Below are 14,414 nucleotides of genomic sequence, written 5' to 3'. Positions count from 1 at the left end.
AGGAAGAGGGTTAGGTATCTTTTATTAACAAAAGAGGGTACAGTTTTTGTTTCCTTCTCTAAAGTTGTACATCAGGGTAAAAGTAAAAATAAGTTATCTTCAAATGCAAGTTACTCTGGGTGATGATCAGGCCTAGTGTTGGCTTAGGGGCTTCTGAACTCGGCTAGACTCTTCAGGAATCTCGGGAGCATGGTCGAAAAGGTGTTGGCCCTGGAAGGTCCGTGTACTACTGTGCTTTGCAGATTGCACTTCTAAAGTCCTACTTCGTCTACTCTGAGTACAGCCTTGTACGTTGCGTTGAGCATAAATGTCTAGCTAGTTAAATATCTGCAACTGCATAACAAGAGATAACAAGCCCTGGTCAGGGGGCATGCACTTTGGCACTCTAATTCGCTCTAGCGTAGGAGCATTGAAAAGTATACTTTCTCTGGGAACTACTGCAAGTGCGATTGTTAAGCAGCTTTTTCACAAAAACCGACAAATGTCGGTGCAGTAAGTATTTGTCAGCATTACCCTTACTTTTATACTTGACGGGTTCCAAGGCAAATATTTCACCCTTTAGTGTCTCAAAATGTTGCTATCTACGTAGACGGTACACACAACCTATGAAGTCTGGGACAGGGCTCTGGTTGGAGCTGGATACAATCTTATTTTAGACAGTGATCGGTTATCCCCAGTTTGGGTAGAGCCAGTGATCAACAAGGGGCAAGTGGACCAGTGAGTCTGGAAAATGTATAAAATTCAAACTAAAAAAAAACAAAAAAACTTTTGTATGATTTTACAGTTCTTTTTCCTGCATTGTTTTAGTGGCTAACAATTTGTCAAGGTAAAGCAGTTTGCCATAGTGCCCTAGTGCAGGGGGGGGGGGGGGGGATTGGGGAAGAAATTTAAGGTTTGGTGAGTCAACTGCAAATATTAAAATTGGAATGCAGCAGTTGTTGAGGGTTTCCTACTCTTAAACCTAATTGTCGGATAGCACCCTAACATGTGCCCAAAAAGACCTTGATGTTGAGGAGAGCTACACCTAAGCAGCATAACAGCAAGTAAGCTTTTGCAAAGCTACTTAAAACAACAATAGCACTGTTAAAGCTCAACAGCGAGGCGCTTTCCGCTCGTTCTATAACACTGCCTAGGACACTTCTGCTATCTTACTGGCTCCCGTTAGTTGCTGACCCCAAGAGTGCCATTCCGTTGAGTGAATGTGACTCTTCATTATTAAATGGAAGTGGCAATTGCCTTGGAGTTTGTGTAGATTGGGAACTCGAAGCAGATGAGACACTTGAAACAGTTTGGCACTTCTTCGTAGATGCTTGGAGGTAGCGGTAGCAAGGGGCTTGTGGTGCGCTTGTACCGCTGGTACTCTTCCATGCTGTTGCATGCACGAGCCAAGCAGGCAGCATTACGTTAATCGAATGCCTCGTCTTTTCTATGCAATGTTGCCTCGTTGGCCTGGGGGCCAATTTTATGTGAAAACGGCTAATGCAATCAGCGAGTGGCGATATGAGCTGGCCCAGTTTAGTGCCCCAAAAGGGGTAAAATACCCCATGGGGTGCCTACGGCATGCTAAGCTGTGAAACCGACTGCCACATTGCGACAGTAGGTATTGTGGCAGTCCATTCCAGCTTCTTTTTTAACATACCCGGGGCTCCCCGCATTGCTTTTGTTCCGCCCCGGCCTGAACGCCGCTGGGCTGGCTCGAATCGCCGCACCCTGTACATGTCGCTCCCAAGTGCTGTATACCGTTGGGCAGAAGCACCTGCTGCAGAGTTACTAAAAAAACCCTGAACTCCTAAAAAAAAAATTGTACTACCAAGTGACTGAATAGGACATGTAGGGTATGTCACCTACTAATAAAACTTTTCCCCTTCCCCCCCCCCGGTCAGAAAAAAACAAAACAAATTGTAGCGCAGTACTTATGTTGCGAGACATGTTTTGATTTGGGAGCGGTTCCAAAACATGCTTCTTTATTTTACATAGACTCAAGATAGAAGTACATTGCAAGACTCAAACTGAGCCTTGTGACATAAATATTGCGCTAAAAAGTAATTTTTTTTATAAAAAAAAAATGCGAAGAATAATTGCTGGTACAGTTTTTGTCACTTTGGATTTATCCAAACTCGAAATTCCAACAATCATAAAAAAAAAAAAAAAAAAAAGAAGGACAAATAGCATGGTGAATTTACCCAAGGCTCGAGGAGTACACCTGTAGTCCGTGTTACAAGAGGATAGAAAATGAGGCAGCAGCTAGCAGGAAAGAAGTGCACCGGAAGGCTAACTTTTGAACCGTTTGTCTTATTTGCATGAAATTTGCAGGGTGTACTCGTAGCACTGGACAAGGATGCCGTGGAAATTTTCAATCCTACAAATTTATCCCATGATGAGTTACATAAAAGTTCATAATAAAAAAGTGTATCTGCTGAGGAAAGCTATCGTTTAGAAAGGGCAATGAAAATGGCCAGTTTTTTTGCTGGAACATACAGCAGAATACTTGCTTCAGACGACTATGAAAAGAAATTTCAAAAATTATAAAATTTATTCGCAAAAAAATATGGAAAAAAGTTTTTTTTGTGTACATTTGATTAAAAGAAATATAAACTTTTCATAACATAAGAGCAGAAAAATGCGGAAAGTAAGTTCACAGTCGTGTTCTCCAGAAAATTTCAATATAGAAAAACCAAACTACGGTATATCTGCACGCATAATTTGATTATGAAATGATAGCTTCCCTGAACTGATAGTTGACACTAAAAAGTGAAGCTGAGATAAATGCCCTTGAAGTTTCAAGATAACATTTAAAAAATTTCTTTTTGCAAGTTAAATGTCAGAAATTCTTTCCAGCAGTGTACGTGATGTCTTCCTCAAACTTCTTCTGATATACTGATATTGATTTCAGTTATTTTCACTTGTGGATGACGAGTGCTACGCAGTGCAGCACACCTCACCAACATACAAAGGATGATTATTTTTGATATTATTTGTCAGTGCACACTGACAAGACTTTGTGAGAGTGTTCCTTGTTATCCATACATGCCAAAACTCTGCAGTTCTGAATATGAATATTTTTGGAAAAAAAGTGCAATTCAAGGTAGTGTCCCCCCTTAATTACTAAATGCTGTGGTCCCCTTTTTACCATAGACGATACTCCGTTTCACAGCGAACTGTGGAGGCTACAGCTCCCGCGACCCAATAAGAGTGTCTGAGCGAGGCACGTGACACTACGTCACGGGAATGTTTGTGTAACTGAGCCAAATGCGAGGCCCTGAGGAACCGTCTGTCGTCTGCTGGACAAGAGTCGTCTGCTGCGAAACCAACCAACTTCGGATCAACATTCACCGGCGCAACATTGCCATCTGCTAGAGTAGTGAGCTCTTTGGGAACAGTTCGCGAGACAATCATATGCTCAATTTACCCGTGAATCTGTGAGGGGTGCTACTGCCAGGGCCGAGTGCAATGTTTTGAGCAAGAGCGGTGGATTACACGGCTGCTATCATTCAAACATCGTTCAAAAGCCATGTTTTGCTCGGAAAAGGGTTGATCCCTATTAAGTACCCATGAAAATTACCATGTCTACGTCTTTCTTCTATGTCGTGTAGTATAGCAATCAGACGAGCCTTACCGCAACACTACTAGAACAACTTTTTGTCGCGGACGGCGCTGGTGCTGTGGCGGCAGTGGCGTAGCTGGGATTTTATTTCTGCTATTAAGTACCCATGACGGAGTAGACTGAGCTCGGCGGTATGGAGGCTCGCACAAAGATTAGGGAGGCGCTGTTAAGATAAAATGGGTAAAGCTGCATTGTCAGTTTTCAAAACGGAGCAGGCTTCATATACAGGAATACGAGTGTGGTGGCTTACTGTTCTACTGCTGTAGTAGTTGCGGCCCATTAACTTCAAAAGCTTCCTCGCAGCACACAACTCCCTCCGCTTTTTGAGGTACTGCTGCATTACCAACGTGTGCCAACCAGACAAAACAAAAAAACAGCTATACTGTCACAAAAAAATTAAACAACTACCAAAAAAAAAAAAACAATCTCGACGCTGAAAAATCAGAAGTGTCCACGCACAAACACTAGGCAATATTCCAAGCCTTCATTAAAATGGCCGAGACAGCAGAAGATGAAATTCAGATGCTGCGAGTAACAAGGCGACAACGTCACCGCACTAACATTCCCATTGGAAGCACAGAAGTGCATTTTAAGCGCTCTGTGTTCCTTCCTTTCATGGATTACCTGATCACACAGTTAGATGGGAGATCTAAAAAGCACCGGCGTACGTTGCAATTACTTTCGTCGCTTCTGCCTGCAAAGATCTCGGAGAACAGGGCTGCTCCCCACGCTGAAGAATTTTTGGAGCTCTATTCGGGCCTGGTTTCAGTTCCTGAATTCCAATGCGAGCTGCTCATATGGGCTGCCATATGCAAGAAGGAGAAATGTGAAACGCCCGTCACGTCTCACTACAGGCGGTCGCCCTCTGCCCAGAGGATCTATTCCCAAACGTCCGTCGTCCCCTCGAGATCCTAGCGACTTTTCCCGTAATAACGGCGGAAGCTGAGCGCTCGCTCTCTTCAATATATGACAGTTCAAAAGATACCTGAAAGCATCCACTTCAAATGAGCGACTGCTCGGTCCAGCGCTTTTGAATGTTCACCGTGCCATTGCAGCTGAAGCGGAGGACGCCCTGGATATTCTTTGCCGTGAACGCAGGCAGCTGCATCTTAAAGGGATGCTGAAGCGAAACTTGGATTTCACAAAATAAGGCAGCAGGAGTGTCCAATGGTGCGCCACAAACCCCAAGACACCACTCATAAAGTGATATCTCGAACGGATGGCCGTATTTTTGTAAAATAAGGATACGATTAAGTGAGAATCGCGACGTCACGTTTCCTGCAGAATTGTTGAGGGGGAGGAAACGGCCTTGCTTCCTTCTCTCTTCGCGTTGTGGAGTCAAAGCGAGAAGAGGAAGAAGTGAGAATTGTGACGTCACGGGCTTTTTTGGCCTTGTTCAAGCACGCTTTTAATTCCTTTCACAAACATATGACCATCCGTTGGAGATATCGCTTTATGAGTGATGCTTTCAGGCCTGTAGTGCCCCGCCTAGCGCTTCCGCGTTGTGTTCTGAAATCAAATTTTCGGTTCAGCACCCTTTTAATGTGTAGGCGCTTGGCATAAATGAGATGATCAAGAGAGCCTGTAAGTTGCTTATGAAATAACTAGTCGCAGTTACAGTAAAACCTCGTTATAACAAAGTTGAAGGAGCGGTCGTAATTATTTCGTTATAACCTTTAGTTTGTTATAGCCAATGTCCATTTCTTCCCACTATTAGCAAGCAAGGGGAATTATGATTGCTTTGTTATATCCATTAGTTTGTTATATCCCGTTTCGTTATAACGAGGTTTTACTGTACTTTTTTATTTGTGATAATTTCTATTCGAAAGCATGTAATTCTGATCAGTACTCAAGGTGTGCATGAGTGCAGCGCCACCCATTGATTACTGTGCTATTGTTTTTACAATTCATTTAATACTACTTACATCAATGACATTGTTTTATATTATCACCATGAGTTCATTTTATTATGTTTGCTTTGGTTTAATTGACCTGTGTATTTTAGTGAGGATAGTTTGCTATACTTGGCTTGAAATTGCCATCTTTCACCCGACAAATGTTTCAAAATATCTGTTCTTTATATACCTCAGATCAAGTTCTGCATCCCATCAAATAAACATGACTGAAGAAATATTGCCTATTTTATTGATTTGAGCATTTTCTACCCCACAAACACTTCTTCCAAAAGCATAAAAGTTGGAGATAGTCTGCGCTCCACATTTGCTCCATGCCCCGTGCAAAACCGACTGCGTAACCAGGGGAGTGAGCGGGCCCCCGAGGGGGGGGAGGTGGGGGGGTAGTTTTGGAATTTCGGGGGGGTTTCGATTCCTTAAGGCCCCCCCCCCCCCCCTGCCTTGACCATGGAGTGTTGTCTTGCTCCGTGGCGCTCTTATTGGGTCGTGGGGTCTGCCGCCAAGTTATGAAACGGAGTATAACTGAGTATAGTGTGAGCATCATGGGTGAACTCACCAGCCATAGCGCATGTCAGCGCTGTTTTCGAGCAGGGGGACTCCGCTGAGGAAGAGGATGATGGCGCTGATGAAGAGTGGGCTAAGCACAGCCACCCACTCGGCCCCGCACAGCACGTTGGTCGAGATGAGGAAGATGCCCCACCACAGCGTGATCTCTCCGAAGTAGTTGGGGTGCCGCGAGTATCTCCACAACCCTGAATAGAATGGCATTGTTGATTTTCATCTGGCCTCATGCTCAAGTCTTGGTGAATACAAGCTTTCATCTGAGGAGCTACTTTTGCCATAACAGCCTCATTTCACTTCTTTCAAGACAAGCTTACAGATAAGCTGGAAAAATCTTCAGAGTTGTGCCGCAAGGTTAGTATCGGAAAATTATAATGGAAACGCCAGTGCCTCAAAGTTTTTGTACGCTATCTTGAATACCCTGACAGGAATTAACAAAAACTGCTATTTGGAAGGACCAAACTAGGTGTCCAGTCACATAGATAACTCAATGGAAACCATAGAATTTCCGTGTTGCGCAAAAAAAAATATTTTTTTTTTTCTCGCACAATTGCAGAGTGGAATGCATTGCCCGACTCTGCCATTATAAATATGAACATGGGGTCACTTCTTTCAGGAAGGGATTCTGATTTTTAATTAGCTTGTTTTTAACTTGATTTTTGTGCATTAACTAATGTAGCCTTTACTGATTTGTTATCTGTTCATATTTCACAAATTAGTGTTTTTTTTATTACTAGGCTGTACTTGCTATATTTCGGAAACGCGCTTAGAGTGAATAACTCCTGGCGTACAAACCAATGTTTTTGCATTTTTGGGCTTTCTACGTGCTCTGTGGTCTTTCAAAAGAGAGTTCGCAATCTGAGTGAAGTTTTAAAATGCAGCCTTGGCTGTAAACTCCAGACGTAGAGAATACAGACGGATGATTCGAGTGTGGGCGTGCCTTACCAACGTTGCACCAGTGCCTGGCATTAGACGTGTTCTGCCGGTAGCTATACTTTTGTACATCCGCCATAGCCTCGCAGGCGAAGCCAATGAAGAAGATGATGGTGCCAGCCATGTCAAGCCGGGTCATGGTGCTAACAGTCAGGGGCTCAGCTTTCCGCGGGGAGTTGACGAAAATCACTGGCAGGCTCACCGTGTAAACCCACACCGCCTGCAGGGCAAAGTTCACCAGACAGGATTGCAAGGCAAATCCACCTCTGGCTGCTCCAAAGTGAACTCCCTCGCTGGTGGTTTCAGCTAGTACAGTGACTGACCGAAGGCTCACTTGAAACCCTCGAGGGTTCTCCTTTGTTGCACGAGTGTGTTGAAAGGGTTTCACTGCTAAAACAAAGTAATAAAATCGTGAAAACGACAATGATGGAGACATGCAGTCTTGGGTAAGTTACTTTTAAAAAGTAATTCGTTACAGTTACTTTAAAAAAAAAAGTGGCGAAGTTACCGTTACAGTTACCGCAACAAAAGAGTAACTCGTTACAGTTACTTTTAAAAGTAACGGCGTTACTTTTCAGTTACTTTTCTATAACACAAAAAAAATTAGGAATAACTAGAAAATGCCCATCACCAAGTTTAATTACATAAAATTAAAAAGTATGCTTTTTACTGTATATTGTAACTTAGCAGAAGTTGCTTCTCGAAATCAGTGTTTGAAAATTTCCACACCAAAGTAGTGGCGCAAATCAAAATACGAAACAAGCGCAGTGCGGAGTACTGGCGCTAATCAAAATATGAAACCTGCGCAGTGCCCTCCGCATGTATTGTTGTTTCACGGTTGATTCACCCGATTAAAAAGCGTTTTCATAAAAAAAAAAAGAAGAAAAACCACAACATAGATAGTGCTTCAAGACACTAAGATGTAAGTGTTCAGTCACAAAGTACAAGCGCGTGCGTAAAGATAATTAGATTTTTTTCCATGAAATCTACACGTGGCTATATTCGGGTCGTGACTCGTGAGAAGGAACGTATTCACAAGTTTGTGCAAGGCCAGTTTGACACTCGAAATGTCAGAATAGACGATTTGAAAAGTGCAAGGAATATCTAAATTGTACTCGTTCAGTGATATATTATTCATAAAACACTGGAAAGTAACGACAAAAGTAACGTCGTTACTTTCATCGTTACCTCAGAAAAAAGTAATAGAACTACAGTTACAAGTTACATTTTAAAAAAGTAACTCTTTACAGTTACAAGTTACCAAAAAAGTAACAAAATTACAGTAACGCGTTACTACCTAAGACTGGAGACATGTGCATGCTCTTTCGGTGGATGCAGAAAAAGGGTAGGAGCCCGTCCCTGTTATCTACATATCTTATTATTTGGTCTTAGCTGGACATTAACTATCCTCAGGCTCATCTGTCCTTTGTATTTTTGTAGGAGGAACAAGCTATGACTCTGCTTTTAAATCCTTTCCGTTTCCTTCCTTGTTTTTATTTATTAATTAGGGGGCCACCTACCTAGTGCTTCACCCACTAGGAGCGGTACGCCCACCTCCTTCTGGGGGCTCGAAAGTTCTATGCTTACCATCTTTCCTTAATCTCTTTCCTTGTTCCTGCAGGTAAGCTGAAGCAGCAACATTAGTATCTCTAAATATTGTTTAATTTTAATAACAAAGAGGAGATTGGAAGACTGGTGCAAATTATCTAGGGAAAATTGAATGATGCATAAACTAACTAGCACAGCTAAGGACAGGCGGGATAGAGGAAAATGGGGACTCCCTCTCGCATGGCTCCGGCTCAAAGCCCTAACCCTGTCTTCCAGTAGGCCCAACGCTGGGGCAACATCGACTAGGTTTGACTAGAGGAAAATTGGCGACTCTTTCGCTGGGGGGAAGAAGCAGGGGGGTGATGTTTTTAGTTTTTTTGCCCGATCCCCCAAAGGTCATCCTGGTGGTATCCCACACCACCTGGTAAGTTACAAAAATGCAGAGAGGAAGCAAATTGGCTTAGAAGGGTTAAAGGAGAAATCACACTTTTGGTTTTTAGTTTCTAGGCTAGGTGGCGCAAGCTACCATCCATTATAAAGGGTACAGCTGTTAGCATCCATCCATCCAAGTCTTTTCCCTTCACGAAGCACCACGATCACCATTTTGACGAAAGGTGCACTTAACTGGTACAACTATGTGCAAGTAGGAATGGCTGTGTCTTTGTGGCAGAGCCACTACAGTATGTCACTCTCACAGTAGATGTGAATGAGTTGATTGCTATCGGTAACCCATAGGTGAGGGAACGCGAGTGCACTTGTTGGCTATGCGGAGTGCAAGTTCGTCTGCTTCTTTTGCAGGGGTTGTGGTGACGTCAGAATGCCGAGCTGTGATTGGTTCTGAATGAAGGATGGTGGGTAGACCTCAAGGCAGCTTGCTTTGGTCTACCCACTATCTTTCAATCGGTGTCTTTCTGACGTCACCACAACTCTTGCGCAAGAAGCAGACGACTTGCTCTCCGCATATACGGGACTCTGTGGTCGTGTCGTCTGGGATGTTTCCCCCATGCTCCGGCCACTATCTGAACCAGATCTTAGAATTGCCTGGGTAAAGTTGTCTTGGCGCATCAGCAAAAGTCTGGTGTGAGGGTGCTACCTCAAAAACAAGGAGGGGGTGAGCTGTTTTGGTTTCAGATCGCTGCACTGACCTGAAATGTCCAGAAGACAGCAAAGCGTGCAATGTTTTTTCCCGCTTCCTGGAATCGCTCGTCACGTCCAATCTTGATGATGCGAAAAAGGAGGAATGTGGAGAGGCGTAAGCCCCACAGACAGACCAGTCCAGTGATCAGGCACTGCCTTGTGCTGTAAGTCTGGATAAAAGCAGCGATGCACAAGGCCGAGTTAGGAACGGAGCAGGTAGAATCTGTTTGTGACTGTTGCACCATCTTAGCTTTCTCCTCGTCCCAACAAGAGCTCAGAAATCGAAACCCTTCTTTTAAAGAAGGTATTTACAAATTGCCCTTCCACCCCTCCCAGCCCCAATTTATATACACCTTTGTATATCTGACGGCAACATTCAAAATGGCTATTTATTTATTTATTTACTCATTTGGAAATGTTGTGGTGCCTACAAACAGACAGCAGGCCTACCTAGTGGTGCACTAGGCAGTTATTTTTTGCTCACTGTTGAAGGACTTTCTGGGTATTTACAAGGATTGCAGCTGTTCTGGTATAGTTTTGCTTGTTTGTAAAAAAAATGATTGCCTATTATAAAGCAGTTCATGAATGTCATTGGAGGCTGCATTCTCATGCCCCGATAATGGCTGAACGGTTGGCTGGCCATAAGGAATGCATTTTTTTCATGCTATAGAAGTGTTTACGCTCGGACAAGCTGCCAGGAAATTTATGCGGCAACTGATACTATTTAAGTGATGCCTAACATAGTAAATTAATTGGGGACCATTTACCTACTAGGGCAGTCAGTATACTTAATAAGTGGAATGATATTTCTCTCTTGTAAATTTACTTTTGTCTTAAAGGGCCCCTGAAAAGAAAAAAAAAAAGTTGTTTTAAACAGTTTTAAACCAGACTGTTTAAACAGTTGTTTAAACAGTCTGGTTGGGACACAAGTGTCAAAAAATTAATTTTATTACAAAAAAAAATTTTTTAGAGCAATATTGACAGCGCGAGACGTGAATTAGTCGGTAGTCACCTCTTTCCACCTGTTTTCTCTCTCGGCATTTCGGGCGCGTGGAGGAGAGGTGGATCGGCTTCACCTTCACGTTGAGGTGGAAAGAGCCAATGACTATTCCGTGACGTCATGGACTTTGCGCGCAGAATTTAAATAAATCTCTCGCCATCAATATTGCTCTAAAAAAATTTTTTTTTTGCTTAAAATTTACTTTTTGACACGCATGCGTCAAAAAGTAAATGTTTAAAAAAAATTTTTTTTTCTTTTCAGGGTCTTTTTAAGACAAGCATACTGCAGCTGTTAAAAGACCTCCAACATGCCAAAAAAAAAAATTTTTTTCATGCTAGGCATTGAAATGGCATATCAGGACATTACAAAAAAATTGTTTCACTATAGAGTTGCATTGTTTTTTTATAAAAAATAGAAATATGAGGCCCAATTCATAGTTCCTGCCAGTGCACTGTGACGTAACAGTGTACCGCAAGGTGTCGGGGTGGTCAGAAGGGAGGCATTGCCGGAAGTCACGTGAGTTCTAACCCTCCTCGTGCTTACCGTGAGCGCGCGTAATATCTTTTTAAAATGTCTTTGTTATTCTCTGCATTTCCACGAGCGATCCAAGCAGACGAGGTTTCTTTTATTTGCTTTTCATCGCTTAATGTTGTTGTAAAGGTAGAAGAAGAGGAGTCAGTGAATTGACGTGATCAACTACAATGCCTAGAAGGTGCTGTGTGAGGGACTGTCCCGGTATTTCAACAACTGAAGAAGAGATCACACTGCATGCATTTCCGAAAGACATACAAGAGATGGACTGGTGGCTGACTGCAGTTCGCGCAGGACAGCTATTAGAATCCGTGGGTAGGCGATGGATATGCTCGATGCACTTTAATGATGAAGATTACAACCCTAGGCGAAGTTTACTAAAACTCACAGGTCTCGATGTGAGACCTCAACTGCAGGTCTGTAAGTTTCCTGCTCATCTCCCTGCAGCAGCGGCACTCAAGAGGCTTGAATTCAGGCATCACGACGCATCGGCTGCATGTGCACCTAGTAAACAAGTTCTACTCATGTTCTAGACAAAACACATACTTTATGCTTGACGTTTACTTGTAGTTGGTACACTCATCAGTTCGTGAAAAAATTGTAAGGGTGCAGGCGAGCTGGTGGAAGTTAACCATAGTTTTGTTTAACCCGAGACTGGGGTATTTCGGAAAAGGGACGAGAAGAAAAGAGGCCACAAGGAGGCGACGTCTCAAAAATTTGAGACGTCGCCTCCTTGTGGCCTCTTTTCTTCTCGTCCCTTTTCCGAAATACCCCAGTCTCGGGTTAAACAAAACTATCATCAGTTCGTATTCTTTAGACGGCAGGAATTTTCAGCCTGGAGAGTATCCGATGATTCAACGACCTCGGTGTTTGTACCTTCAGCAATGCAATCGGGCGTGTCGTATGCTAGCAATCCTAATTTCTGCAAGCGTTCTAAAAATTTTTTTTTCAAAACTCGATACCAGTATAGCTCTGTATCATCGGACTGACGGCATGCACTCGTACACTGGCTTGTACTCGCAACGCTGTCATCATTGACCTCCATCACGTCGATTCACTGACTCTTTGTCCTCAACTTTTACAGCACGCAAACTAACCAACGGTACAGCGATAAAGAGCTAGTGGAACTGAAACTTTGTTTTCTACGATCGCTCGTACAAAGAGCAGAAAAAAAAACAAAAACACACAAAAAAAAAGTCTTAGGCACGATTGCGGAGAGCACGAGGAGTGAAACTCACGTGACTTTCGGCGAACCCACTTTTAGTGACGTAGGTCGATTCCTCCCTTCTGACCGCCCCGACACCTTGCACTGTTACGTCACAGTGCACTGGCGGGAACTTTGAATTGGGCCTCATATTTCTATTTTTTATTAAAAAAAAACCAAAAAAAACTATGCAACTCCATAGTGAAACAATTTTTTTGTAATGTCCTGATATACCATTTCAATGCCTAGCATGAAATTTTTTTTTTTTTTTTAGAGTGTCGGAGGTTTTTTTATGGCTATACCCTTTGTAACGGGCGGTGGTGGTGTTGGTAAGGCGGCCAGGTGGTATGGAGAATTTTCGTAGCGATCTATGGCAAGTTTCATAAAAGCTGAGGACCTATGGAACATTTTGCACGTGCCTCACTTCCACTGACATGTGGTATATCTATACTAATTGTGACCTATGCTTTCTCAATAAATGTTTTTTTTTCTTTTACACATAAAATTTAACTGTTGGAAGTATTTGAGAATTAAAACAGAGCAAAGGGTGAGAGGCTGGATGTAGAAAGACAGCGCTGACTCACAACTAAATTTTATTGATCGTAACAGTACAATAGATGCTTGCAAAGTCGAGAACAAAAAACCTAGCAGTGCAATATATGCTTGCACTGTTACAGTCAATAAAATTTAGTTGAGTCAGTTACGTCTGTGTCTTCCTTCATGCAGTCTCGTCCTTTGCACTGTTTTAATTCTCAAGTATGTCATACCTACTCGCCCAAGCTTCAACTTAGCTGAAAGTGTCATACCGGTACTCGCCCAAGCTTCAATACTTAGCTGAAAGTATAAGGGATATTTTAAATAATTTTTCAAATAAATAAATAAAATAAAAGCATTACTTTTAGTTATAAAAACAATATTTACTTCTTTGTATATATTAGGCGCTTCAAATTTTAAGGGATGCATGGTTTGACACGAAAAGTGAGACTCCAATTTGGCTCCACATAGCATGCTCTGAATATATGTGTATACATACTACATGCAAATGAGTATTAGGGGTACCTATGTGTTTATATCTTACACCTGAGTTGATTCTGCCTAACAGACCTCTTACTGAAGTATTGAGCCCGTTTGTGCCCAGTAGAGGAATAGTGGCATATATGCAAACCTGAGCAAGCAGGAACACGGTCAGCGCCAAGATAATAAAGTTGAAGCCACCGGCGAAGTCTGTTAGTTTGTCGAAGTGAAACGTCGCCGCTACGATGAAGAACGTCAGCTGTAGTGCGACCGTGACGATGGCAGATATTGCCAAGTGATCAGCGTCGATAATCTCCACTGCCATGCGTCAGTGTTGCGGTTCCCTGAAAAAAATCACCCACAAAATCGATGTAATCGCAGTCCGACTGCACACGGACAAATACAATAAGACAAAGCGACGCTCGGCTAATTCTAACTTAGTTTCGAATGAGAAACGTACTAGGTCTTCAGGTTCCCGTATTTAGAGGGGACACTTCGTCGCACGACAGCCGTGCTGTGCAGAGAAGATCGTCCCATGCGTACCCGCGTTTACAAGGCGAATCCAAGGCTTACCCTTCGTGAGTGAAATTCATGGCAGCAGATTTGGTTATCACATTGAGCGAAGAGGACCAGTGTTTGACGGCAAGCCTGCATAGGTATCGTTTAAAACCAAGGTGTCAAAATGGGAAGACATGATCGCAGGCCCCCCGCTTTCGCGCTCCAACCACTCCAGCAATGTAGGTGTAGTGCACCGATGCCCGCATCGGCGCACCAGTCGCGACCAGCAGTCAGGAGTTCCAAGAGTACCAAGTGGGTATATATATATATATAAAAATAGTTTCTGTTTTTTAGCGAAGATATCAACGTCGAATCGAGTGGACGATAATTATTGGCGTTCTTGCTTGTTTTGTTTCTACGCGGTAGCGCACGAGCGCTGGGATGGGATCGTAAAGACATGGGCGGAGCCGC

General features: G+C 43.0%; 1 protein-coding gene across 1 annotated transcript; it reads right to left on the bottom strand.

Annotated features, from left to right (window-relative positions):
• Positions 1-14,402, bottom strand: LOC8051849. The gene is made up of 6 exons (XM_029972537.4): positions 14,019-14,402; positions 13,597-13,789; positions 9,705-9,866; positions 7,024-7,231; positions 6,074-6,269; positions 1-1,369 (listed from the first exon to the last, which is right to left on the bottom strand). Exons 2-6 carry the CDS (start codon positions 13,768-13,770, stop codon positions 1,216-1,218), a joined length of 894 nt encoding a protein of 297 aa, XP_029828397.1. The 5' UTR covers positions 13,771-13,789; positions 14,019-14,402; the 3' UTR covers positions 1-1,215.
• Positions 14,403-14,414: the final 12 nt, after the last annotated feature.

Source organism: Ixodes scapularis, unplaced genomic scaffold, assembly GCF_016920785.2.
Source record: "Ixodes scapularis isolate PalLabHiFi unplaced genomic scaffold, ASM1692078v2 PGA_scaffold9__187_contigs__length_104089568, whole genome shotgun sequence".
NCBI lineage: Eukaryota > Metazoa > Arthropoda > Arachnida > Ixodida > Ixodidae > Ixodes > Ixodes scapularis.
The sequence above is the reverse complement of the archived record's forward strand: the minus strand, read 5'-3'. Positions and strand labels throughout refer to the sequence as shown.